This window comes from Oryctolagus cuniculus, chromosome 10 (assembly GCF_964237555.1).
Source record: "Oryctolagus cuniculus chromosome 10, mOryCun1.1, whole genome shotgun sequence".
Lineage (NCBI taxonomy): Eukaryota > Metazoa > Chordata > Mammalia > Lagomorpha > Leporidae > Oryctolagus > Oryctolagus cuniculus.
Window position 1 is genome coordinate 111531745 of NC_091441.1, and position 27038 is coordinate 111558782.

The 27038-nt window shown below is 48.0% G+C and overlaps 1 protein-coding gene across 1 annotated transcript; it reads left to right on the forward strand.

Annotated features, from left to right (window-relative positions):
- The first annotated feature begins 4310 nt into the window (after positions 1–4310).
- ISY1 (ISY1 splicing factor homolog) lies at positions 4311–27000 on the forward strand. Its single transcript, XM_008260338.4, has 11 exons — positions 4311–5311; positions 6410–6432; positions 8646–8697; positions 9773–9838; positions 10013–10055; positions 15342–15454; positions 17077–17194; positions 20272–20394; positions 22054–22175; positions 25849–25935; positions 26286–27000. Exons 1-11 carry the CDS (start codon positions 5309–5311, stop codon positions 26391–26393), a joined length of 858 nt encoding a protein of 285 aa, XP_008258560.1. The 5' UTR covers positions 4311–5308; the 3' UTR covers positions 26394–27000.
- Positions 27001–27038: the final 38 nt, after the last annotated feature.

The window sequence follows — 27038 nt, forward strand, 5'->3', positions numbered from 1 at the left end:
GGTGCTTTTCCTGGTCTCCCATGGGGTGCAGGGCCCAAGCACCTGGGCCATCCTCCACTGCACTCCCTGGCCACAGCAGAGGGCTGGCCTGGAAGAGGGGCAACCGGGACAGAATCCGGCGCCCTGACTGGGACTAGAACCCGGTGTGCCGGCGCCGCTAGGCGGAGGATTAGCCTAGTGAGCCGCGGCGCCGGCCCTACACTTAATTATTTTTTAAAATATTTATTTGATACTGTACTTAGTGAAAAGGCTGAGAAACGATTATTATTTATTTGAAAGGCAGAGCTACAGAGAGGGAGAGAAGTCTTCTATCTGCTGGTTCACTCTGCAGATGGCCACAATGGCCGGAGCTGTGCTGATCTGGAGCTAGGAGCTTCTTCCGGGTCTCCCAGGCAGGTGAAAACACCCAAGGACTTGGGCCATCTTCTACTACTATCCCAGGCCATAGCAGAATTCGAAGTGGAGTAGCTGGGGCCTGAACTGGTACCCGATGCCAGTGCTGCAGGTAGTGGCTTTACCTGCTGTGCAACAGCAGTCCGCTCCCCTCCCCCCCCAACACTGAATGGTAGGATGGGCATAGGCTACCAGTAGTAAACAGTCCCCTTCAAGTGCAAGAACATGGGGGCTGGCGGTGTGATGTATTAGGCTGAGCCTCTGCCTGCATCACCAGCTGCTGCTCCTGATGCAGTTCTGCTTATGGCCTGGGAAGCCAGTAGAAGATGGCCCCGGTGCTTGGGCCCCTGCACCCATGTGGGAGACTAAGAGGCTCCTGGCTTCAGACCGGCACAGCTCCAGCCATTGTGGCCCTTTGGTGAACCAGTGAAGAATGAAGATATTTTTATCCCTCTGTAACTCTACCTCAAGTTAATCCTTAAAAAAAATGGGAGAAAATGAGAAAAGGAATTTTGGGTTGATTGCAAGCAATTTCAAAGCTGAGCAAATACCAAGGTTTCAAAATGATCTGGGACACAAGCCTCCTGAGAAAGGCAATACCTAGTCAGCTGAATAGGTTTATCAGCCTGTTGACTGCCTATAGTTTGAGGAGTTAAATGGCCTCCATTTTGTCCTTTGTCACAGGTTAAACTGATAGTGGTTCTTCTGGTGTAAAATTCCCACAGAACTGTAGATCTTCTGTGTGTGTCATGGGAATTCACTCCGTTAGAGAAATGTGAGGGAATAATTTTAGCTTCAGCCCTGGCTCTTGCCAAGGTGGTTCCTAGTTTCTGCCATTTTGTTGCCCCCTCCCCCCAAGTATTTATTTGAAAGGCAAAGTTAGCAATATTCTCCTTCTACTGGTTCACTCTCAATGGCCGCAACGGCCAGGATTGGGACAGGTCAAAAGCCAGGATTTCTCAGGTAGGTGCAAGGACCCAAGCACTTGAGCCATCTGCTGCTTCCAGGTACATTAGCAGAAAGCTGGATCAGAAGTGGGGCAACCAGGACTCCAACTGCTGCCCTTGTGGGATGCCGGCACTGTAGGTGGTGGCTTAACCCACTATGCCATAGGGCCAGCCCCTAGCAGCACTTTTAATGTCAGTATTTAGTAGGTCAATTTAAAAATTTTTAAGATTATTTACCTCAAAGAGTTACACAGAGAGGAGAGGCAGAGAGAGAGGTCTTTCATTCGATGGTTCACTCCCCAAATGGCCGCAACGGCCGGAGCTGCACCAATCTGGAGCCAGGAGCTTCTTCCGGGTCTCCCACATGGGTGCAGGGGCCCAAAGACTCGGGCCATCTTCTGTTGCTTTTCTGGGCCATAGAGAGCTGGGCAGGTAGTGGAGCAGCTGGGTCTTGAACCAGTGCCAATATGGGATGCCAGCGCTTCAGGCCAGGGCGTTAACCCACTGTGCCACAGCGCTGGCCCCAGTAGGTCAATTTTAAAAATCTGAAAATCAGAGTGATAAATCTTCCAGCTGCTGATTCACTCCCTGTCTCCTGGGTGGGTTGCAGGCCATTGAAGGACAGTGGCCTTTGTTACTTGCCCTGGTGAGTTAGGGAGCTGAATGGGAAGTGGAGCAAACAACTTCAACGGGTGCTCATGTACTTCAGATACCAAGAACCCCAGGCCTTACTCATAAAGATTTATTTTCTTTCTTTTCTTAGTTCTCACTAATGGGGGTGTTCCCATCCATATTTCTATAACAGCCAGCCTTCTAAGTTTTTGCTCTTCTCAATTTTTCAGCCTCTGCACATTGCCTAAGTCCAAAGCTGTGTCCACATTTTTAGCTGTGAGAAAATCACCCCACTTCCAGGTGGCAAAATTGGTATCAGCTTCATAAAGGGGCACACATTTGGTGCAGCAATTAAGTTGCCAATTGGGTTGCCCACATCCTGTGTCAAGTTCTGGGTCTGAATCCCCCATCTCTGCTTCAGATTCCAGCTTCCAGTAATGCACACCCTGGGACAATAGCTGTTGACTCCTTGGGTCCCTGCTACCCACATGGGACCACCTGGATTGGATTCCAGGTTCTTTGCTTCAGCCTGGCCCAGTCCTGGCCGTTGGGGACATAATGGCGAGTGAACCAGCCTCTGTCACTTGGGGGTAGCGAGTGTGAGTGAACATGTCCCATTCCCAGAGGATTCCCGAGGTGGAATTCAGGTAAGTAGGGGAGTGACTGCTGGAAGGACCGCTTCTTGAACCCTGCTATCTTGGGTCTGCGTGAGCTGAGTTGGATTTTTTTTTTTCTTAAAAATTTTTATTTGGAAGAGTTTTAATGTACTGACTCACTCCCCGAGTGTGGCAGGGACCCAGTCACTTGAACTCTCCTTGTCTTCCTCCCAGAGTGCTGGAATGGAGAGCAGCGCCATAGCTTGAACCCAGGCACTGTGATGCAGGCAAACCAAATGGGGGACTGGCTGCCGAGCCAAATGTCTGCCTCAGGAGCCAGGGACTTGTGGATAAAGGCACTGATGAGTGAAAGTAGTCTGTGCTAGAAATGACCCTTTTTGGGACCATATGTTATCCAAGGTAAAGGTTAAGCTGCTGCAAGTAGAGCGACTTGCTGTTTCTCCACGTTACAGAGTTAAGTGAGACTAGAGAGGAGTACTCTGGCTTCCTTACTATAGTACGGATTTTCAAAAAGTTCATTGAAAATGCAATGATGGGGCAGCGCCGCGGCTCACTAGGCTAATCCTCTGCCTGCAGTGCCAGCACCCCGGGTTCTAGTCCCGGTGGGGGCGCTGGATTCTGTCCTGGTTGCCCCTCTTCCTGTCCAGCTCTCTGCTGTGGCCAGGGAGTGCAGTGGAGGATGGCCCAAGTGCTTGGGCCCTGCACCCCATGGGAGACCAGGATAAGTACCTGGCTTCTGCCTTCGGATCTTGTCTCTCTCTCTCTCACTGTCCACTCTGCCTGTCAAAAAAAAAAAAAAAAAAAAAAGCATATGACGGGCCAGCGCTGTGGTGCAGCTGGTTGAAGCCTTGCCTGAGGTGCTGGCATCCCATAGGGGCGCCGGTTCTAGTCCTGGCTGCTCCACTTCCAATCCAGCTCTCTGCTATGGTCTGGGAAAGCAGTAGAAGATGGCCCAAGTCCTTGGGCCCCTGCACTCGGGCGGGAGACTGGGAGCAAATTCCTGGCTTCGGATCGGTCCAGCTCCGGCCGTTGCGACCATCTGGGGATTGGACCAGCAGATGGAAGACCTCTCTACCTCTTTCTATAACTTTCAAATAAATAAATCTTGAAAAAAAAATGCATATGAGAAAGTGATACATGGGTTCCAGTTTTGTTCCACTGTACTTCGTTTCTAAATTCAAGTAGGCTGCGGTCACCTCAGCATTGGAGGGAGAGGGTGAGGATGCTGCTCGCTCAGGAGCATGGCTTAAGCGCACACTCTGACTCCGTCCCCGCTGGCCATTATTAAATCACAAATCCACACCTAGCTGCCAGAGAGCTGGGAAAGTGGAAGTCTAGTGGGGTAGCCACTGCCAGCTCAAAAAGCCTTGGTGACTTCTCTATCCGTTTGATCTTGAACCACAAGGCAGCTGCTTCCCTCTGGCTTGCACCTTCCAGCTAGGTCCTCTGGTCGTCAGGACACTTCAAAGAGAAGCTGCTCCGACTGGCTGAACTGGCTCCAGGCCCTGACCTAACAGTCACACCGCAGTCCCTTTGCTGACCCCACACGGAGTGGCCACCAGATGCATTCCTACCGGTGCCCCTTGTCTTCCTAGTCCTTGTTCAAGGATCTTCTGGTCCCAGGAGTGTGCCCATCACACGCTGACCGCATCTTTCTGGGGAATGGTACATTCCACCTCTAACCGCCCTCCAGACACGCCGAGTGGCTCTATCTTCTCTGAACCTTAAATTTCTATTATAGCAGGGTGACTTCGGAGCCTGGGGTTGTGCAGCGTGTTGAGCTGCCGCTTGGTGTAGCCGCACCGCATATCCGAGTGCCTGGAACGGAGTCCCGCCTCGCTTCTCACCCAGCTTCCTGAGAGGGACGGAGTTCCTGGCTCCGGGCTTCCGGACTGCTGCGGGCATTCGGGGAGTGAACCAGCAGGTGGAAGTCTCTGTCTCCCCCAGGCTTCCAAATACATAAGCAAGATTTTAAGAACGAAGGAGGGTAAGCACTGGTCCAGCTCTGAAAGGCCTTGAGATTCCGGGAGGAGGAGTTTTGTAAAGTCCAGCCAGCTCCAACTCGGCGGTACACACTCTTTTGCATCTGCCCGAGAAGCGTTTGGGCGCCGGTATCAAGAGACCTGCTCAGACGTGCAGCTGCCACGGCCATCGTGTCCTTGCCCACGCAGCTAGGTGACGGTCCCGTCCGCGAGCCCCAGGTAGTTGAGGACTCAATTCATTCACAGAGATAAGAACTAGTGATTCCCAAACGAGGATCTCTGCTTCCACAGAATTACCAAGAAGGTGACCGGTGGGATAAATAACGCACCAACAACCCCGAGAAAGCTTTCCACGGACCTGGAGGGGCCGGCTGCCCTAGTACCACAATTATCGCGAGAAATTTCGCAGTTATCGCGAGAACAAGACAAGTTGCCGAAGCAGTGGCCGAAAACTCCACTGCGCAAGCGCAGTTTTGCTACCCACCCTTCCCCGCCCCGCTCTGTTGACGAACGCGCACGGCGGTGAGACGTACAGACGCCAGGGGAGCGCCGCCCGCAGGAGCACGCCCGTATTTCTTCCCCTCCCTCACTTTCACTTCCGGTCCTTTACTTCCTGTCTTACCGTCCGGGTCCTTCCGTTTATCCTTCCGACAAAAAGGTCGGGTGGTGCGCGCAGTTAGGCTCTTCAGCCTCGTGAGACTGTGAAGCTCCGTGCGCTGGGGCCGCAGGGCCCCGGGGCGGCGCCCTAGCCGAAACCATGGTGAGTGGAGTGTGTGGGCGAGGGGGGCCCGCAGCCTGGGTCCGTGCGCCCCTGCGGCCTTGGGGGCTTCTCTTCCAGCGGTCGCCGAGCTGGGAGAGCAGAGTGGGGTCCGGGGAGCTGCATACAGTTTCGGGCTGCCCCTCACAGCGTCGCGTGGGACAGCGCGGCGAGGGGGAGTCGCAGGGCCGCTGCGGCTGTGTTTGTGGGATTCTGTGTGTTCCAGCCCGTGAACTTGACGAGGGAGGGCTTAGCATCTCGGCTTCCTCGGAGCCCGGCCCGGCGACCGACTGGCACGCTCGCTGTAGGCGTTGGGCACCTGCTGAGGGAGGGCGTGGCGTGGACACGACTGAGGCAGCCGTGCGTGTTCGCACCGGCGGGCTGTGATGCTGGCTACTGGACGATTTGCGTTCAGTGAAACCCGCATAAGGCGCACACGGCGCCGGAGTGAGGGTGTAGAAGATGCCCCGAAGCCGTTGTTCCTTGGCGAGCACCAGGTCCCAGCGAGGAGCTGACCAGCGCCACGTCTCTGAGATAAGAGCTGTGATCCTTGTTGTAAAGGCGGGGAGACCACTTCTCAGGGATGGTGAAGTGGGAGAACTGGGAGTGGAACTCAGGTCTCTGCTGCGGTTTGCACTTCCGCCCGGAAAATGCATTCTCTGCCCGGCGCTGTTTCAGGGATGATGCACTTGACACCTGTGTGACGTTATTTACGTGAAACTCAGTTTGCAAGAACTGGCCTTGGGTCTGGACCCCTGTTTTCACTGACACACATGATGCTGGGTGGTCACTGCCATGGTTAAGTGTACACCTGGACAGGGCACCAGCCTGACTGCGAAGAAGGTGTCGTTGGAAGGACTTTCTGGGGTGGCGATGACGAACACAGAATCTGAAGTGGGAGTGGAGGTAGCCAGGATGAGTGGACGTAGCATAAGCCACAGGATTCGGACGCCTTTTTACTTTATTGTTATTGCTGTTGCTGTTTATATTAGGTAATTCGAGCATTCTGCTTGTGTCCTTGTAGAATTTTTCGCTTAGAAGTAAAAAACCAAACTTGTATTTAAAACATGGTCATTTTTCTTCCCTTCTCTCTCCTTCCAGGCTCGAAATGCAGAAAAGGCCATGTAAGTATCCACTTGTTTTGGACTGTGAATTTTTTGTAACTTAATAGCCACCACTGAACACTATTAGTATTTGATCCTTTACCAAAAGAAGCCTGTTTCATTCTCTCTTTTTGAGATTTATTTATTTATTTGAAAGGCAGAGTTACACAGAGAGAGAGAGAGAGATTTTCCATCTTCTGGTGTACTGTCAAAATGGCCGCAACAGCCAGGGCTGTGTCAGGCTAAAGCCAGGAGCTTCTTCCAGGTCTCATGCCTGGGTGCAGGGACCCATAGACTTGCACTGCATTCCCAGGCACATTCACAGAGAGCCGGGTCAAAAAAGTGGAACGACTGGGACTCGAACCGGTGTCCACATGGAATGCCGGCACTTCAGGCCGCAGCTTAACCTGCTTGGCCCCCCTTTCTTTCTCTATGTTAAAATAGCATTTTCTCGTTGGCTCTTTGTATTTTCTGTTGGTGTTTTCCGACAGCTTCTAGAAGTTGTTTCAGATGAACATCCCTTCAGCCTGCCGATGGTGCAGGGGCTGTGAGGATGACAGTGAGGGCACTCCACAGTACTGATCATGGGTGTGCTGCTTCACAGTGGTCTGACAGGTGGAGTTTCCCATAGTCCTCACACGCACGGTGGACGTAAAGCAGATTATTGGGTGTTGAGGAACACAAATGGTTTTATTCTTGGGATACTTTACTCTAATTTCTTTCTTTCTTTCTTTCTTTCTTTCTTTCTTTCTTTCTTTCTTTCTTTCTTTCTTTCTTTTTTTTTATTTTTAAGATCTATGTATTTATTTGAAAGAGATAGAGGGGCTGGCGCTGTGGCTCACTTGGTTAATTCTCCGCCTGCGGCACCGGCATCCTATATGGGCACCGGTTCCAGTCCCGGTTGCTCCTCTTCCAGTCCAGCTCTCTGCTGTGGCCTGGGAAGGCAGTGGAGGATGGCCCAGGTGCTTGGGACCTGCACCCGCATGGGAGACCAGGACGAAGCACCTGGCTCCTGGCTCGTGGCTCCTGGCTTCGGATCGTTGCAGCACTGACTGTGGTGGCCATTTGGGGAGTGAACCAATGGAAGGAAGACCTTTCTCTCTGTCTCTCTCACTGTCTGTAACTCTACCTGTCAAAAAAAAAAAAGACAGAGAGAGAGCTTCCATCCTCTGGTTCACTCCACAAATGGCCAAAACAGCCACGGCTGGGCTAGCCTGATGATAGGCACCTGATACTCCACCCAGGTCTCCCGCTGGGCGGGGGCCCAAGCAGTTGGGCCATTTTCCACTGCCTTCCCAGGTGCATTAATGGATAGGAAATAGAGCACCTGGACTGGAGTTGGTGCTCATATGGGTGTGTGCATCACACCCAGTTGCTTAACCCACTGTGCCACAATGCTGGCCCCTACTCTGGTTTCGTTTCTTTTTATTTTTCCCCTTAAGAATTATTTATTTATTTGAAAGTCAGAGTTTCACACACAGAGAGGGGGAGAGAGGCAGATATGATGTGAATTGAGCTGCATATCTAATTTAATCTTTACCACAGTTTTCCCTTGGTAGAAGCAGATGATAGTACTTAGAGAATGTTAGGTAACTTGCCCTGAACCTCAAGCTAATAAGAATCAGAACCAGGACTGTAATTCAGAACTGACTCAACATCTGTGCTCTTAATATTTATTAATACCACTGTCTTAAAGAGCTTTGAAACCTGTTTGCTCAGTTTTAGAGTGCTTTTCCCAGGGTTAAACACTGGCAAGAACTTTATTGAGGTGTAGCTTTCATAAATACCTTTTTCTTTTCTTTTCTTTTAAAAATTTATTTATTTATTTGAAAGGCAGAGTTACAGAGAGGCAGAGGCAGAGAGAGAATGAGAGAGAGAGATAGACACAGACCAAGTTGTCTTCCAGCCACTGGTTCACTGCCCAAACGGCCACAACAGCCAGAGCGGCACCTATCCAAAGCCAGGAGCCAGAAGGTTCCTCTGGGTCTCCCATGCGGGTGCAGGGGCCATCTTCTACTGCTTTCCCAGGCCACAGCAGAGAGCTGAATCGGAAGAGGAGCAGCTGGGACTTGAACCGATGCCCATATGGGATGCTGGCACTGCAGGCAGGGCTTTACCCGGTACACCACAGCACCGGCCCCTGAATATTTTCATGAGTAGATCTATCCTAGCAGAACTTAGGTGACAAGAAATCTGTGAGTAGAATCTAATGGAGTCTTTTATGCCCCTCTTAGGACGGCCTTAGCAAGGTTTCGCCAAGCCCAGCTGGAAGAGGGAAAAGTGAAGGTTGGTGCAGATCTTCCTCATGAATTGTAATGTATCACGACGAATGCAGTGAGGCTCCCCCTGGATAGACTTCATGTTTCTCGTCTGTACTTGATTGTCCTCTGCAGAGTCTACGCTTGGATTCCAGAGCTGGGGCATTGTGTTGATCTGGCTGCTTGTTCTGTTTCTGTCATGTGATGGCCGAGTTCTCATGTTTTCTCAGCTCTCTCCAGTATTGAATAGGGAGTAGAGAATGATGTGTGAAACACCTCTAAACTGAAACTGATCTCAACTCATGGAGGCTCAGCTGGATTAGGGATAATACATACTGGTTACTGGATATTTTTCTTTGCTTCTTTGAAAATTCTATACACACATGTATGTGTATATTCAGACACATGTTTGTGTATTGTGTATGCACACATATTTACATACGTTTCTTCTGTTGACGTCATTTTTTTAAAAAAATATTTATTTATTTGAAAGTCAGAGTTACACAGAGAGAGAAGAGGCAGAGAGAGAGAGGTCTTCCAGCCAATGGTTCACTCCCCAATTGGCTGCAATGGCTGGAGCTGTGCTGATCAGGAGCCAGGAACTTCTTTTGGGTCTCCCACATGGGTGAAGGGGCCCAAGGATTTGGGCCATCTTCACATCTTCCACTGCTTTCCCAGGCCATAGTAGAGAGCTGGATCAGAAGTGGAGCAGCCGGGTCTCGAACTGGTGCCCATGTGGGATGCTGGCGCTTTAGGCCAGGGCATTAACCCGCTGCACCACAGCCCCCCCCCCCCCCCCTTTTAAAAAGATTTATTTATTTTATGTCATTTCTTAAAGTACTGTAAGATTGTCATGCAATAGTAAAACTTATTTAGCCGTCTCATATTACTGGACATTAGTTTCCACTGTTTCACTTTATTGATACAATGAATGTGGTTGTTGTGGAGGGATCTTTAAGACCTGATGAAGATCACCTGGGACTGAAACGTAAATGCGTGTAGACCATCAGACATTTTAGGTTTCAAGCCTGATTCGGCTGTTGATGCTGGATGAAAGTTTTGACTGGGGTAGCAGTGACACCTGTTGTTTTGCTGCCCCTTAGGAACGAAGGCCCTTCCTTGCTTCGGAATGTACAGAGCTGCCCAAGGCTGAGAAGTGGAGACGGCAGGTAGGTTCTGTGTGAATCGGATGTTGTGTGTAACAAGTCTCTGATTGCCTCTTATCACCTGAATGACACACTAGAATTCTAAATATTCTAGGTACTAATTTTGAATTCTAGTTCTCCAGTCCTTTCAGACACATTCAGGAGTCATTAAAAACATACTATGTATTTTTTCCACAGATCATTGGAGAGATCTCTAAAAAAGTGGCACAGATTCAGAATGGTAAGCCAGCTTGACCCTGTAAACTGCTCGATTCTGAAATCCAAAAGTATTCCTGAGGACTTCAATGTTCCTAACGTATTAAGGAATAAAACAAAAAGATAACAAATTGCTAAAGACATAGAAGAAAGGAACAGTACTGTCAATTTGACATAGCTAATATTTATTGAATACACTATTTAACCCCAAAGAATACATTTTCCCCAGGTTCTAGTCCAGGTTGGTGCGCCGGATTCTGTACCGGTTGCTCCTCTTCCAGTCCAGCTCTCTGCTGTGGCCCGGGAAAGCAGTGGAGGATGGCCCAAGTCCATGGGTCCTGTACCCGCATGGCAGACCAGGAGGAAGCACCTCGCTCCTGGCTTCGGATTGGCGTAGCACCCCGGCCGTGGTGGCCATTTTCAGAGGTGAACCAACAGAAGGAAGACCTTTCTTTCTGTCTCTTTCTCTCTCACTGTCTAACTGCCTGTCAAAACAAAACAAAACAGAATATGTTTTCATTTCTTAAGAATACATGGAGGGGCTGGTGCCATGGCTCACTTGGTTAATCCTCCGCCTGCGGCACCGTATCCCATATGGTGCCCATATGGGCACCAGTTCTAGTCCCAGCTGCTCCTCTTCCAGACCAGCTCTCTGCTGTGGCCCAAGAGGGCAGTGGAGGATGGTCCAAGTGCTTGGGCCCCTGCGCCCGTGTGGGAGACCAGGAGGAGGCACCTGGCTCCTGGCTTCGAATCAGCACAGTTCTGGCTGTGGCAGCCATTTGGGGGGTGAACCAACAGAGAGAGGACCTTTCTCTCTGTCTCTCTCTCTCACTGTCTAGAACTCTACCTGTCCAAAAAAAAAAAAAAAAAAAAAAGACTACATGGGGAGTCGTTGCTGTGCCATAGCAAGTGAAGCCACTGCCTGCAGTGCCAGCATCCCATATTGGCACCGGTTTGAGTCCTGCCTGTTCCACTTCCAATCCAGCTTTCTGCTGTGGATTTGAAGGCAGTGGAGGATGGCCCAAGTCCTTGGGCCCCTGCACCCACTTGGGAGACCCGGAAGAAGCTCCCAGCTCCTGGCTTCAGATCTGCACTGCTCTGGCTGTTGCGGTCATTTGCAGAGTGAAGCAGCAGATGGAAGACTCTTCTCTCTCTCCCTCTGCCTCTGCCTCTACCTCTTTGTAACTCTGCCTTTCAAATATATAGATCTATCTGAAAAAAAAAAAAAAAAAAAGTACATGGAACATTCACCAAAATAAAACATGTTCTGGGCTGTTAAGCAAATGTTAGCAAATTTAAATCATTGAAATCATGCCACATATGTTTTTTGAAAATAACAATGGAAAGATATCTGCAAAATTCTTAAGTATTTGGGAATTAAACAACATGTTTATAATTTTTCTAAAAGATTTATTTATTTATTTAAAAGACAGAGTTACAGAGGCAGGGAGAGAGAGAGAGGAATGTCTTTTGTCCGATGGTTCACTCCTCAAATGGCTGCAGTGGTCAGAGCTGGGTTGATCCAAAGTCAGGAGCCAGGGGCTTCTGGGTCTCCCACTCAGGTACAGGGCTCCAAGCACTTGGGGCACCTTCTGCTTTCCGAGGGCATAGCGGAGAGGTGGATCAGAAGTGGCGCAGCCGAGACTCAAACTGGCACCTATATGGGATGCTGGTATCGCAGGTGGCAGCCCCACAACATGCTTATAATTACCCATGTATGTAAGAAGAAACTACAAGAAAATTAGAAAAAAATTAAATTGAATGAGAATTAAAACATAACATTAAAATTTAGGAGATGAGAAAATTTTAAGGGGTACATTCTTCGATGAAAACTTATGACACTGAAATAATAGAAAATGAGAAAAGTTTCAAATCAGTGATTTAAGTTTCTATCCTAATAAACTAGAAAAGAACAAATTCAGCCCAAAGCCAGCAGAAGGAATGAAATAATAGAGTAGAAATCAGTGAAATTAAAAACAGATGAGAGGTGGGCATTTGGCCCGTCAGTTAAGACTCTGTTTAGGATACCTGAATGCCGCATCAGGATAGGTGGGTTTGATCCCTGGCTGTGGTTTCTGATTTCGGCTCCCTTTTGACGCATTCCCTATGTGGCAGCAGTGATGAGTCAAGTAGTTGAGTTCTAGCCACCCATGTGGGAGATGTGGATTCAGTTCCTGGCTCCTGGCTTTGATAACTGCAACTGCTACCCATTGAGATCACGGGGGAGTGAGTGATGGACAGGAGCTCATAGTTTAAAACCTTCCAACAGAGAAATTCCTGACCTGGATAGCTTCACTGATCAGTTTTCTTCTACTAAACGTTTAAGGAAGAAGTAATAGAATTCCATATAACTTCTTGCAGGAAGTTGAAGAGCAGCGAAGATTTCATAATTTGTTCTATGAATTCTAATTCAGCATTAGCATAGATATTAAAATCAGGAAAAGGCATTCTAAGAAAAACAGTTAACAAATCAATATTCCTCATGGAAGTGGACAGAATTCTTCAACAAAATATTAGCAAGTCAAATCCAGCAGTATTTCAGCAGGTTCACATCCTAACCAAGGAGGAATGCATGGTTGATTCAGCGTTCAAAAGTCAACTAGGGACAGGTGTTTTTTTTTTTTTTTTTTTACAGATTGGACAGTGAGAGAGAAAGGTCTTCCTTTTCCGTTGGTTCACCCTCCAATGGCCGCCGCGGCCAGCACGCTGCGGCCGGTGCACCGCGCTGATCAGAAGGCAGGAGCCAGGTGCTTCTCCTGGTCTCCCATGGGGTGCAGGGCCCAAGCACTTGGGCCATCCTCCACTGCACTCCCTGGCCACAGCAGAGAGCTGGCCTGGAAGAGGGGCAACCAGGCCAGAATCCGGCGCCCCAACCGGAACTAGAACCCGGTATGCCGGCACCACAGGCGGTGGATTAGCCTATTGAGCTATGGCACCGGCCGGGACAGTTACTTGTGGCGCAGCAGATGAAGCCACCACCTGCAGCGCTGGCACCCATATGAGTGTTGGTTCTAATCCTGGCTGTTCTGCTTCCTATGCAACTCCCTGTTAATGCACGCAGGAAAGCAGCGGAACCTGCTGAAGTACCTGGGCTCCTGCCACCCATGTGGGAGACCCAGGTGAAGCTCTTGGCTTTGGCCTTGCCTCGTCCTGGCCACTGCAGCCATCTGGTCAGTGAACCAGCAGATGGAAGATCTCTGTCTCTCCCCCTCTCTCTGCAACTCTGCCTTTCAAAAAATTCTTAAAACAAGAGAATAGTGTTGTTTTTTTATCACCCTTTTGGAAGAGGAAAACTGGATGGTCCTCTCAGTAGATGCAGCCAAAAGTATTTGGCAGGATTTAGCATTTGTTTGAGATAAAACCTCTTGGCAAACCAGGAGTAAAAGGGAGCGTTTTTACCCTGATAATGCAATTCTGCTACAAACTTGACAGCCATTGTCATACTTAATGATAATAGATTGAATACATTCATCTTATCATCAAGAACAAGGCAAAAATGCCTATTCATGCCACTGTCGTTTAAAGTCATAATGGAAATCCCAGCCAGTGTAGAAGTGCAAGAAAAGGAAATAACAAGTATATAGTGTGGAAAAGAAAAAATGAACTATTAGTATATAGAAGATTGTACTCAGTTTTCTATGTAGAAAATTCCAAGGATTTTACAAAAAGACTTCTCAAACAAATATATGAATTTAGCCAGGCCACAGGATAGAAGAGCAGTATACAGAAATTCTGTTTTTTTAAGGTTTTATTTATTTTTGTTTTATTTGAAAGAGAGAGAAAGAGAGATCATCTATTTTCTGGTTCACTCCCTCACAACAGCCATGGTTCAGGAGTCTGGAACTCAGTCTGTGTCTCCCATGTGGATGACAGGAACCTAAGTATGAGTCATCGTCTGCTGACTCCCAGGGTGTGCGTTCTCAAGAAGCTGGATTGGAAGCAGGGTAGCCTGAACTCTAAACAGGCATGCCATAGGGGTGCAGGTGTTCCAGGCTGTGGGGAAAGGAATTATAAAGAACAATAAGAATACTAATAATTTGCTTTAAAAAATGGGCAAAATGATAAGCACTTGACCAAAGACAATGTAGAGGCAATTGAGCATCTTTTCATGTGTTTTACATACTAGTCAACAAGGAAGTACAAATTAAAACTACAGTGCAGTACTGCTGCAGTTGTATTAGGCTTAAACAAAAAGTGGCAATACCAAGTATCGGCAGAAATGTGAAGCAGTTGGCACTCTGATATGCTGCTGATGAGGAAACAGTGCTATAGTCACTCTGGAGTGTGGTTTGATAATTTCTTAAAAAAACATTTATTTATTTATGTGAAAAAGTTATAGAGAGACAGAGACAGAGAGAGGTCATCCATCTACTGGTTCACTCCCCAGATGGCTGCAACAGCCAGAGTGCCGATACAAAGCCAGGAGCCAGGAGATTCTTCCGGGTCTCCCACGCAGGTGCAGCAGCCCAAGCACTTAGGCCATCTTCCACTGCTTTCTCAGGCCATAGCAAAGAACTGGATTAGAAGTTGAGCGGACGAGACTCAAACCAGCACCCATATGGGATGCTGGCACTGCAGGCGGTGGATTACCTCCTGTGCCACAGCACTGGCACCAATAGGGGCCGTTCTATACTCGAATTTGTTATTCTGAATTTCTTTATAAAGGCCTTGCTATGTCTCCACTGCATGCAAATTGTCCCATGCAGCAGCTTCATGATACCAGTTTCCAACCTGTCAGAGTTGGTCAACCATTTTCCCTTCTCTGTGGTGGGATACCCAGCTGCTTCTGGTTCTTGACCATGGTAAACAGCAGCTTGGCCAACTCTTATGTGTATCTTTTTCAGTTAGTGCCTTAGCTTCATTCTCAGGCTGATACTCCTTGAGAAAACATTTTCCGACGTAACAACACACTGCTTTCCTGAAAGAGCTGAACACCGAAGGCTGCCAGCCAGGGTCATTATACCAGCTTCATTACAGCTTTGCTGGCCTCCCTACCCCTTTAAGAGTTGGCTATTTTAATAGTTGTAGCAATAGAACTACATTGTAGTTTGTTTCTTCAGGCGCTATTGAGGATGAAGTTGTTTCCAAGGATTTTTTTCTTCTGTGATTGTGAAAACTCCTTGCTCTTTCATGTATCTGGGTATGGATGGTTTGTCTTGTCAGTTTAAATGAATATTTTTATGTAATACACCTTTGTAGTTGTTGACATGCATTTTAAATATATGATCTTGTATTGGGGGTCTTGGTGGACATTTTTTAAACAGGGCTTGCCCTATTGGCGAAATATATTACTAACATTTTTGTTTTCTAGCTGGTTTAGGTGAATTCCGAATTCGTGACCTGAATGATGAAATTAACAAGCTGCTGAGAGAGAAAGGACACTGGGAGGTCCGAGTGAAGGAGTTGGGTGGTCCTGATTATGGGGTAAGTAAGCAGTAGCCCCCTGGTGCCTGCAGGGGAGCTGGAGAGCTTTTGGCCCCAGAAGTGGTGCTTGACAATGAAAGAAGGCTTCAAAAGTATCTTGTCCATGGCGTGTGGCAGGAGACCTGTGATAAAAATGGGTACCAAAGGCTCTTGACTGCTACTTATCTCTCTCTGCTTGTGTTTAAAATGATCATGACCCGCACACATCCTTCTCTGAGATTTTTGGGAATTGGGGGCAGCCATTTGTTGGCTTCTTTACTTGATGGAGCCTCAGGAATACTCCCTCTGTCTGTCCTTTTCTGGGTTCTTAATAATACAATACTGTTTTCAGTGGCTTTCAAGTCATTTTAAGGCCATGTTCTGGTCACACACATACATGCTTTATCAGAACCTAGAACACATAAAAATGTGGAAAAATACTTAGTACGTGTGATATACTTGGATATTTCCCATGCTGTTCTATTTTGGTTTTTCAAAAATTGATGTATGTGACCTACTTAATCAATTCCATGGCCCACTAAGGGTCTTGAGTTTGAAATCTTCCATCCTGGAGCCTGAATCTTTCTTTACCCATGTGTGAGGAGACCTACCTTGGATCACTGAGAATGGTAGTATCTCGTCAGTGGTAAGAAGCACACACCATTTTTTCACATGTTGGCCCTTTGACTTTATGACAGTCCCTCCTAAAACCATAATCCCCACTTTAGGATGTGAGTGTTTGTTTCTGTGCAGAGGGAAAGCACTCACATCACTGGAGTGCTGGCTTGTTCAAGGCACCAGGCTGGGAATTTTTTAGTTAGTTGTCCGACTTAACCTCTTCAGTGCTGTGGAGCAGATTTTTATTTTTCCTGTAAAGCTGCTGAAAAGCTATAAAGCTATACTGAAATGTATTAATGCTGTAAAGCTATACTGAAATGTATTAATGTGGCTAAGAGTGAGTTCAGATCTATTAAGAAATTAACAGGTAATATGGTCTTAAGTTCTACCACTCAGATTGGACACTATTCATATATATATTTCTCTTCTAAAATTGTCTAGTACTTAATATTTTCATTTTCTTTTTAAAAACAATTTTATTTGAGAGGCGGAAAGGCTGACAGAGAGAGGTCCCATCCACTGGCTCCCTCCGTAAATGCCCAGAGTGGCTAGGGTTAATCCAGGCTGAAGCTGGAGCCTGGAATTCAACTCAGGTCTCTCAGGGAGGTAGGGACCCAGCTACTTGAGCCGTCCCCTGCTGCCTCCCCTGGTGAGCATTAGCTGGAAGTTGGAATTGGGAGCAGAGCCAGAACTCATTCAGGCATTCTCTATGGGATGTGGGCGTCCCAAGGGGCATCTTAACTGCTAAGTCAGATATCTGCTTCCATAAGTTATATCTAAGTCAATAAGACAGTTTCATAAAGACCATAATTTTTAAAGTATAGAGTATATTCCTTTAGTGAATATGCTGTAATTTGTTTAAGTGGGCCTCATATTATTAGATTTTAAAGGAAGAAAAAAATACATGGAATTTTTCTGTATACAGATATTTTCCACATTAAACATAATTTGAAATGTGTTTGCAATCATGAAAATAGCAAGTTTACAGGTCAAATTTGTTTCTTCTTTTTTTTTCTCCCAATAAGAAAGTTGGCCCTAAAATGCTGGATCATGAAGGGAAAGAAGTCCCGGGAAACCGAGGTTACAAGTACTTTGGAGCAGCAAAAGATTTGCCTGGTGTTAGAGAGTTGTTTGAAAAAGAACGTAAGTAACTCAAGTTTGAGATTTTAACCTCTAGTTGTTGGTTATCATCATAAGGCTGGGTGTGCTGTGTGCTCAGTGCTTTTTCTGTGTCTTGTATAGCAGCCCTATAGTTTAGGAATTATTGTTCTCAGATTTTATGAGTTTTAAACACATTGATTATTCAATTTTTAAAAATATTTATTTATGGCTGGCGCCATGGCTCACTAGGCTAATCCTCCGCCTGCAGCACTGGCACACCGGGTTCTAGTCCCGGTCGGGGCGCCGGATTCTGTCCCGGTTGCCCCTCTTCCAGGCCAGCTCTCTGCTGTGGCCAGGGAGTGCAGTGGAGGATGGCCCAAGTGCTTGGGCCCTGCACCCCATGGGAGACCAGGAGAAGCACCTGGCTCCTGCCTTCGGATCAGCACAGTGTGCCGGCCACAGTGTGCCAGCCGCGGCGGCCATTGGAGGGTGAACCAACGGCAAAGAAGACCTTTCTCTCTGTCTCTCTCTCTCAGTGTCCACTCTGCCTGTCAAAATATATATATATATATATATATATATTTATTTATTTATTTATTTATGTCTTTGAAAGGCAGAGAGATCTTCCATCTACTGGTTCGTTCCCAGATTACTCCACAGCCAGGGCTGGGCCAGGCACAGCTAGGAGCTAGGAATGCCATCTGGGTCTCTTATATGGGTGACAGGAGCCCAAGCACTTGGGCCATCTTCTTCTGCCTTCCTGGTCACATTAACAAGGAGCTGGATAGAACTGGAGCAGCTGGGTCTTGAACCAGCACTCCTATGCAAGAGATGCTGGTGTCCCAAACAACAGCATAACCTGCAGTGCCACAATGCTGGCTTCTGGTCCCAGATTTTAAATGAGGAGCCATGGCACTGCAGTTGAAATCACAGGCCCAGGGCGTGCAGCTGGGACTGGGGAGTGAGCCCAGGATTAGCTAGCCACCTCGTCTGAACATACCAGTCTGTATGTTTAGACAAGGGTTTTCCCTGTTCAGTTTCCCAAATCTATTGAAACAGGCTCTGAAGTTCATTCAGTCAGGGTCATGTTTTATTTACTTATTAGTTGAAAAAATTTTATTTTTATTTTTTTACAGATAGAGTTAGACAGTGAGAGAGACAGAAAGATCTTCCTTCCATTGGTTCACCCCCCAAATGGCCGCCATGGCCGGAACTTCGCTGATCCGAAGCCAGGAGCCAGGTGCTTCCTCCTGGTCTCCCATGCGGGTGCAGGTCCCAAACACTTGGGCCATCCTCCGCTGCCTTCCCGGGCCACAGCAGAGAGCTGGACTGGAACAGGAGCGACTGGGACTAGAACCCAGTGCCCATATGGGATGCCAGCACCACAGGCGAAGGATTAACCAAGTGAGCCACGACACCTCCCCGAAAAATTTTTAATTGTTGAACGTATCAAGGCTTGGGCCAAACCCCTACATGTATTAAAAAAAAAAAAAGTGGAGCTATTCCTTTCGAATCCAAGTTGGGCACCCCCACCTCTTTCCCTTCTTTCCACCATTGCACATGGAGAACTTCAGGCAAACTTGGGGCTTTCAAAAAAATAATTAAATAGCCGGCGCCGTGGCTCAATAGGCTAATCCTCCACCTTGCGGCGCCGGCACACCGGGTTCTAGTCCCGGTTGGGGCGCCGGATTCTGTCCCGGTTGCCCCTCTTCCAGGCCAGCTCTCTGCTATGGCCAGGGAGTGCAGTGGAGGATGGCCCAGGTGCTTGGGCCCTGCACCCCATGGGAGACCAGGAAAAGCACCTGGCTCCTGGCTCCTGCCAGGATCAGCGCGGTGCGCCGGCTGCAGCGGCGGCCATTGGAGGGTGAACCAACGGCAAAAAAGGAAGACCTTTCTCTCTCTGTCTCTCTCTCTCACTGTCCACTCTGCCTGTCAAAAAAAAAAAAAAAAAAAAAAAAAAAAAAAAAAAAATTAAATAATTTGAGGTCATTGGTTTGGGATCTTTGTGCACTTTAATTTTGTCTTGTAGAAAAGTATTGTAAAGACTTTGTGGAAGCAGTGTTTGTTATGCTTGGTACATCAAAGTGCAATTCTGCTTGTATCAAACCCTGCTTACTGGCTTTGCATGCATTGTTACCATCCCTTAAAAACAGTTGGTGGCAGGCTTTTGGTCTAGTGGTTAAGATGCCGCTTCAGAGTGCCTGGGTTCAAGTCCTGACTCTTAACTCCTAAGACTCATGCCAGTTTCTTGCCAGTGCTGACTCTGGGAGGTGATGGCTCAAGTACTTGGATTCCTGCCACACATGTGGGAGATGCAGGTTAAGTTCTGACTACCAGTTTCGTCCAGTCCTAGCCAAGCCATTGGGGTCAATTGGGGAATGAATCAGAGATGGTGGCTCTTTGCGTCTCTCCCTAACACCCACCTCTCTGCCTCTCCAATACATTTTTTTTAAATAACGATAATAATCATTTAGATTTTAAACATGTCACCTATCATTAAAGCAATATATTTATTTTAGAGAAGTTGTAAAATACAGAAAATCAGGAAAAAAAAACCCTCAGTGTATTTTTTATTTATTGCCATTGTGGATTGCTTTCTTTCTTGAACAAGCAATGAAATGAGTCAGTCCTGCTGAGTGTAGTTCAGATAGTACAGAAAAAAGTCCCTTGTCACCCCTGTCCAGTGCCTTTGTCTTATTAGTATACTTATGTTTACCATCATGCATTTTCATTAAACATTATGACATTTTCAGTGTAATTAAAACCCTGTGCTACAGGATATCCCATCCTGCATACATTTTATAATTTGTAGCTACAACTTCTTCCCCAAGATTCACTATCAATAGAAATAATGCTGTGATACATCCCCTGTCCACAAAGCTTTGCTAGCCTGGGTTTGTGCTTGTTTAAATTAGGATGGATTCCTTTTAAGTGGACTAATTGGGTTTAAATGTGTTGAATCACTTAAATCAACCCTTGCAAAGTACAGAGAGGTGCCTGTTTCATTGTGTTTTCCTGCACAGACATGTTGTATGGCTCCGTCCACAGCATGTTACAGGGGGGAGCCCTGGTGTGATGCTGACTTGAGAATCCAGCTATATTCCTGCTCTTTCTTGCAGCTCTCCCTCCTCCCAGGAAGACACGTGCTGAGCTCATGAAAGCGATCGATTTTGAGTACTATGGTTACCTGGATGAAGACGATGGAGTTATTGTGCCTTTGGAACAGGAATACGAAAAGAAACGTAGGTCTATGGAATGTAGTTTTTTTTAAAGATTTATTTATTTTATTTAAAAGAGTTACAAAGAGAGAGGAGAGGCAGAGAGAGAGAGAAAGGTCTTCCATCCGATGGTTTATTCCCCAGTTGGCCGCAACGGAAGTGCATTGATCTGAAGCCAGGATCCAAGAGATTCCTCCAGGTCTTTCATGTGGGTGCAGGGGCACAAGGACTTGGGCTATCTTCCACTGCCTTCCCAGGCCACAGCAGAGAGCCGGATTGGAAGTGGAGCTGCCGGGTCTCGAACCGGCGCCCATGTGGGATGCTGGCACTTTAGGCCAGGGCGTTAACTCACTGCGCCACAGCACCGGGCCCAGGATTGTAATTTTTTACAAATGGCCCCTAGTCTGTGTTGCAAACAGCACTTTAAACCATGCTTCAAGCCAGAACAGCTATTTCTTTGCTGCTGGTGGCCTTCACAGGTAATGTTCTGGTAAAGACCTGAGCCCCAATTGGCAGGTGCAGTAGTCAGGACTGTGCTGGGCCAGAAGCACCATCTAGATTTCTTCCAAAATGGCCTGTCTTAAATTTGTCAAATGGTACCCATTTCAATAGCTTTTTTTTAAATATAGATTTATTTATTTATTTGAAAGATAGAACTGAACAGAGAGAGGGAGAGACAAAGATGGAGAGATACCTTCCATGGGCTGGTTTACTCCTTAAATGGCCACAACAGCCAGATCTGGGCCAGGCTGAAGCCAGGAGCCCAGAACTTCTCTCCATGTGAATGTCAGGGATCCTAGCACTTAGGCCATCTTCTGCTGCCTTCCCAGGCACATCAGTCAGGAACTGGATCAGAAGTAGAACAGCTGGGACTCGAACTGGCACCCCACAGGCACAACTACAGTTCCTAAAGTACCTTTTTGATCTACTTAAAATGCAGCTAAAAGGTTTTTGCTGTGGAATGGGAGGGTGTCAGTGAGCACTTTGTTTATGCCAGCACTGTGCTAAGCAGTTCACAGGTGTTTGTTTTGTTGTTTTATTTGAAAGCAGAGTTATGGGGGGATTGTTTTTTCCATCTTTTGGTTTATTCCCCATATGGCCATAACAGCCTGGGCTCAGCCAGGCTGAAACCAGGAGCCAGAAGCCAGAGGCTTCATCCAGGTCTACCCCGTGAATATGAATATGAAAAGAAAGGTATGAATTTGGGCCTAGGAACAATAGCAGGGAGCTGAATCAGAAGTACAGTAGACAAGACTTGAACCATCATCCATATGGGATGCCTGTTCCAACACACTGCACTACAGCGCCAGCCTCTGCAGGTGTTGGAAGCTTCATGATGGGAATGGGAGGGTTGTGTTCACGCTGATGCATGGGACACACAGAGCAAGGACTTGGGAAGTAGGTTGTTTGGAGCTGGGGCTGTGTTCCTGTGTACTGAGTTCCTGCACATGTTATTTTTTTTGAGTGTGTCTGGAAGCCACTCACGTTGCTAAACCAGGGAGGATCTAGAGATGGTCCCTAAAAATGCTGTCTGATAGTGGCCTGCTGGAACTGTTGGAGGACCTGACTGTCCCTCACGTCCATGAATGAAAGGTGTGCATTTCCAGAGGACCTTTCCCTGTGTAGTGTTGAAAGCTCAGTTAGAGACTGGAATAAACAGCATTTGCTCTCCCTTGTGTCCAGTCAGAGCCGAGCTGGTAGAGAAGTGGAAGGCAGAGAAGGAGGCCCGGCTGGCAAGAGGAGAAAAAGAAGAGGAGGAGGAAGAGGAGGAAGAGATCAACATCTACGCTGTCACCGAGGAGGAGGTACTGTCGTCGGTGCCCTGTGATGCTTGTTGCCCTCTGCTCTGAGCCTTGAAGCATGGCGGGGCGGCAGCTTGGCTCAGAAGTGAGGGGTAGGGGGTGCAGCCCAGCTTCCTTGACTGCAGGGTCACAGGGAGGGTTTCAGAACAGTGGCTGTGAGAGCTCTTTGTCAGCTGTGATTAAAGGCATTTTTTAAAAAAATTTCATTTTATTTAAAAGGCAGAGAGACACACAGAGACAGGTAGGGAGAGATCTTCTGTGTACTGGTTTACTCCCCATATGCCTACAGTAGCTGAGACTGGGCCGGGCCAAAGCCAGGAGTTTGGAACTCAGTTCACAACTTGCACATGGGTGGCAGCGACCCAAACACTTGAGTCATCAGCTGCTGTCTCCAGGGTACACATTGGCAGGAAGCTGGAAGCCTAGTTACAGTCAGGGCTTGGAGTAGGCACTGTGCTATGGGATGTCTTAAGCAGCATCTTAACCTCTGCACCAAACACTTGCCTCCCTTTCTTCTTAAAGTGCTCAATGTACTGGAATCGGATTTATAAACCCAGTTGAAGTCATACAGGTTTAGGCCATGACCTCATTGTTTCTGTTCAATTGCAATGCTGACAGTGCTTCTGTACGCCTGCATTTTACAGACAAACTGGCCTAGAGCAAAGAGGGGACTTCCTCAAAGTGTCACAGATGGAGGTGGAGCTGCAGTCCCCAGCTCTCAGGCTGGACCTCAGGCTCCAGGCCCTTCTGCAGGGCTTGGCATGCTGCGGACAGTTCTGATTGGTTAGCCTAAGAGGGGAGAGGATTACCCATGCTTAGACGGCTTGGGTCTTATGTGAGGAGCTTGCTGTGACATCCCTGCCAAGGAAGCAGGCTCAGAAGTTTAGTGACTGGCAGACCTGAGGTTCGTGCTCAGGCCTGGCTGACCAGCAGTGGGGTCACTGAAGGGTCTGAAGCAGGTGACAGTGTGCCTGAGGAGGTTTCTGTAGCTGCAGACATTCACTTTTACTTTCTACAAGTTTAATCTGCGGCTACTGTGATCCAGGCCCATGCCAGGTGCAAGGACACAGCAACACGCCAGGTCAGCATGTAGCTCCCAGTCCAGGGTAAGGCAGCAGGTTCCATAGAATTGTGCAGGGAGAGCACGCAAAGGCTTCGCTGGGGAACTGACCTTTCAGAGGAGTTTGAGATGACCAAGAGGGAGCTAGCCAAGTGCAGAGGAGGTGAGGGAAGAATGCTGCAGGTTAGGGAACAGCACGTGCTGAGAGACCTAGGTGAGTGTGAGGGATGAACAGCAGGCCAGGGAGACAGCTCAGAGAGCTGGGTGTTAGATACAGGTGGCTGAGCAGTGGTGAATCGGATGTTTGGGGCTTGGTGCCTTTATCTTAAGAGGACTAGAAAGCCAAAGAGGAACTTCTTTTTTCTTATCTCTCTCTTTCTCTCTTTTTAAAATTTATTTATTTATTTGACAGGTAGAGTTATAGATAGTAAGAGAGATAAAAAGGTCTTCCTTCCATTGGTTCACTCCCCAAATGGCCGCTATGGCAGGCGCTACGCCGATCCAAAGCCAGGAGCCAGATGCTTCTTCCTGGTGTCCCATACGGGTGCAAGGGCCCAAGTACTTGGGCCATCCTCCACTGCCCTCCCAGGCCACAGCAGAGAGCTGGATTGGAAGAGGAGCAACTGGGACTAGAACCCGGCACCCATATGGGGTGCTGGTGCCACAGGCTGAAGAACCAAGTGAGCCGTGGCGCCGGCCCTCTCTCTTTTTTAAAAGATTTATTTATTCATCTGAAAGTCAGTGTTAGAGGGCCAGCACTATGGTATAGTAGGTAAAGCTGCTGCCTTCAGTCCTGACATCTCATATGGGCACCGATCCAGATCCTGGCTGCTCCATTTCCAATCCAGCTCTCTGCTATGGCCTGGGAAAGCAGTGGAAGATGGCCAAGGGCTTGGGCCTCTGCACCTGCCTGGGAGACCCAGAAGAAGCACTTGGCTCCTGGCTGCAGCTCAGCCCATCTCCGGCTATTGCAGCCACTGAGGAGTGAACCAGCAGATGGAAGACTTCTCTCTCTCTCTGCCTTTGCCTCTCTGTAATTCTGCCTTTCAAATAAATAAATCTTTAAAAACAAACAAACAAACAAAAAAAAACACCAGAGAGTTACGGATAGAGAGTGAGAGGTCCTCCATCCGTTGGTTCACTCCCCAGATGGCCACAATGTCTAGGGCTGAGCCAGGCTGAAGCCAGAAGCCAGGAGTTTCATCTGTATCTCCCATGTGGGTGGCAGGAATCCAAACACTTGGGTCACCTTCCGTCTTTTACCAGGTCATCAGCATGAAGCTGGATCGGGAGTGTGGCAACCAGAACGTGAACCAGCGCCTTTAGGGGATGCCGGTGTTGCAGGTGGTGGCTTTACCTGCTATGCCACAGTGCCAGCCCCCTTTTTCTTTTTTTTTGAAATAGTTGTAGATTTACAGGAAGCTGGCGAAAGAGTACAGAGGGATCCTGCGTATCCTCCTCCCAGTGGTTATATCTTAGGAGGTTATATGTAACACAGTAACAAAACCAAGACAGTGACATTGGTATAATGAATCAGGTTCTGGGTGTAGATCCATGTAACCGTCTCCGCAGTCAAGTCACAGAAGCATCCTGTCAGCATGGAGACCTCTTGTGCTTCTTCTTTACAGTCGCAGCCAACCTTTCCTAGTCTGTTTTCCATCTCTGTAGTTTTGTGATTCCAAGGGCATTTTATAAGTGCATTCATACTGTGTGTCACCTTTGTAAGTGGTCTTTGCTCTCAGCACAGTTCTCTGGAGATGCATGGAGTTGTCCTTGATGGGTGGTATTCAGGAACTGCACAGGTCAGGAGTGTGTGGGTCACACACCCATGCGGCCCATGACCACAACCCAGAAACTTGTTGATTCATAAGTTTTGTTAATGTTCTTCAAGATTTATTTTTATTTATTTGAAAGAGTTACAGAGAGAGGTAGAGACAGAGAGAGGTCTTCCATCCGCTGGTTCACTCCCCAAATGGCTGCAATGGCTAGAGATGGGCCCATCCAAAGCCAGGAGCCAGGAGCTTCTTCTGGGTCTTCCACGTGAGTGGACTTGGGCCATCCTCTGCTGCTTCCCCAGGCCATAGCGGAGAGCTGGATCAGAAGTGGAGCATGTTGACGGCCCATGTGAGGGGAGGGTCATGCGTCTGGCTTAGAGACTGACAAACGGGGGACTCCCTGTATGGCACAGGGGTCCCCTCTTGCCTGCTGTTCTCAAGTCTACTTTATATTAACTCATAGAGCCTCTGAGTTGATCTTTTTTCTGTGTATTATATTTTAAATAAAAATAATTGATTGTACCTTCACAAGGTTCAGAAATGAAAAGGTACATAGAGATATTCTGCAGGATTCTCTTTTCCTGTTGTTGCCCACATCCAACTAGTTCCCATAGTTTCTGTCCTTATTTTACCTCCTTATGTGAAAGGTCCCCTAATAGACACTGTACTCTGTTGCTTTGTTATTTAATTATGTGTATTGAGTATCCTCCTTTGTAAGAAGAGAACATCCCCCATTCTTTTATTCTCTTTGAAACAGCTGCAGAGTATTGCCTTTTGTAGAGGTGCTGACATTCCAACTGCTCTGCTATTGATGGACTTGTGCTTGTCTTTGTGTTTGTAGTCTGACGAGGAAGGCAGCCAGGAGAAGGGAGGGGAGGACGGGCAGCAGAAGTTCATTGCTCACGTCCCAGTGCCGTCGCAACAGGAGGTAGGATGTTGGGTGCCCTTGGGGTGGGCCTCTCCACAGCAGGCTTTGCCGAACACTGCTGGGTTTTCCTGTGTCCTTGTGTCCATTAGGACAGCTCTGAGTACTGACCCCATGGCACTTGTGATTGTGTTCATGGTAATAAGGGTGGAGTCCAGATGGGCCGGAACCCCATACATGCATTCTGTTGTTCAGAGGTTCCCATGGGAGAGAGTGAGACTCCTGGAGGTCACTCTGGGTATTTAAATGAGACTCCATCAGGGACAGGCAGCCCCTGGGGGCCTCTGCCTGGGTTCTGGCTGGAGTTGGAGGACCTTGCCGACCTGTGAGTCCTGTGCTCTTGGTGTTTGCAGATTGAGGAGGCGCTCGTGCGAAGGAAGAAGATGGAGCTCCTGCAGAAGTACGCGAGTGAGACTCTGCAGGCACAGAGTGAAGAAGCCAAAAGGCTCCTGGGATATTAGGGCAAGCAGAGCTCTGTTTGCAGTTGAAAGATCTGGGAGTCCTGGCACCCCCACAGAGCTGCTGCCCACACGGCCACTGCAGAGGGCTGCAGGAAGCCACCATGCATTGATGCCTCCTGCTCCCTTCTCCCCCCTCATTCCTCTCTTACCTCTTCTTACCTGGCATGTTGCAATGGAGGTGGGGCTCTATGCCCTGCTTCCCTGGTGGCTGGCTAGGTGCTGAACACTTCAGCCCTCACCTTTGTACAAATATTTGCTACTGTATGCATCCATTGTTTATATCGTCAAGTGTGTCAAACAGGTTATTTTTCACCGTGTAGTGTGATGTGGGGAGCAGGATCAGTTTGTGGCCAGCATTAAAATATGTGATTTTCCTAAAAAGACATATCTTCTCTTGAGGAAGAAAACAGTGTCAGCCCTGTACCTGCATCCAATGGGCCGAAAGCAAGAGCCACCCCTTGGGCCAGGCTCTGCTCCCAGCGCTCCATGTGTGCGCTCTGCCTGCTGCCCCCTCCTACCTGCAGGGGGGCAGGAGTTTGAGTTTGCTACCTTTGTTTTATAACCTATTCTGCACAGAGCTATTTTTATTAAAGACTTTTGTAAGAAAGGAAAGCCTCCATGCCTGCAGCTTGTGCCCTCGGCTGT

Excerpts from the sequence above, each read along its gene's own strand:
- ISY1 (XM_008260338.4), top strand. Across the intron at positions 6,433-8,645 it reads CGAAATGCAGAAAAGGCCAT|GACGGCCTTAGCAAGGTTTC; the intron begins GTAAGTATCCAC and ends TGCCCCTCTTAG. Across the intron at positions 17,195-20,271 it reads AGAGTTGTTTGAAAAAGAAC|CTCTCCCTCCTCCCAGGAAG; the intron begins GTAAGTAACTCA and ends TCTTTCTTGCAG.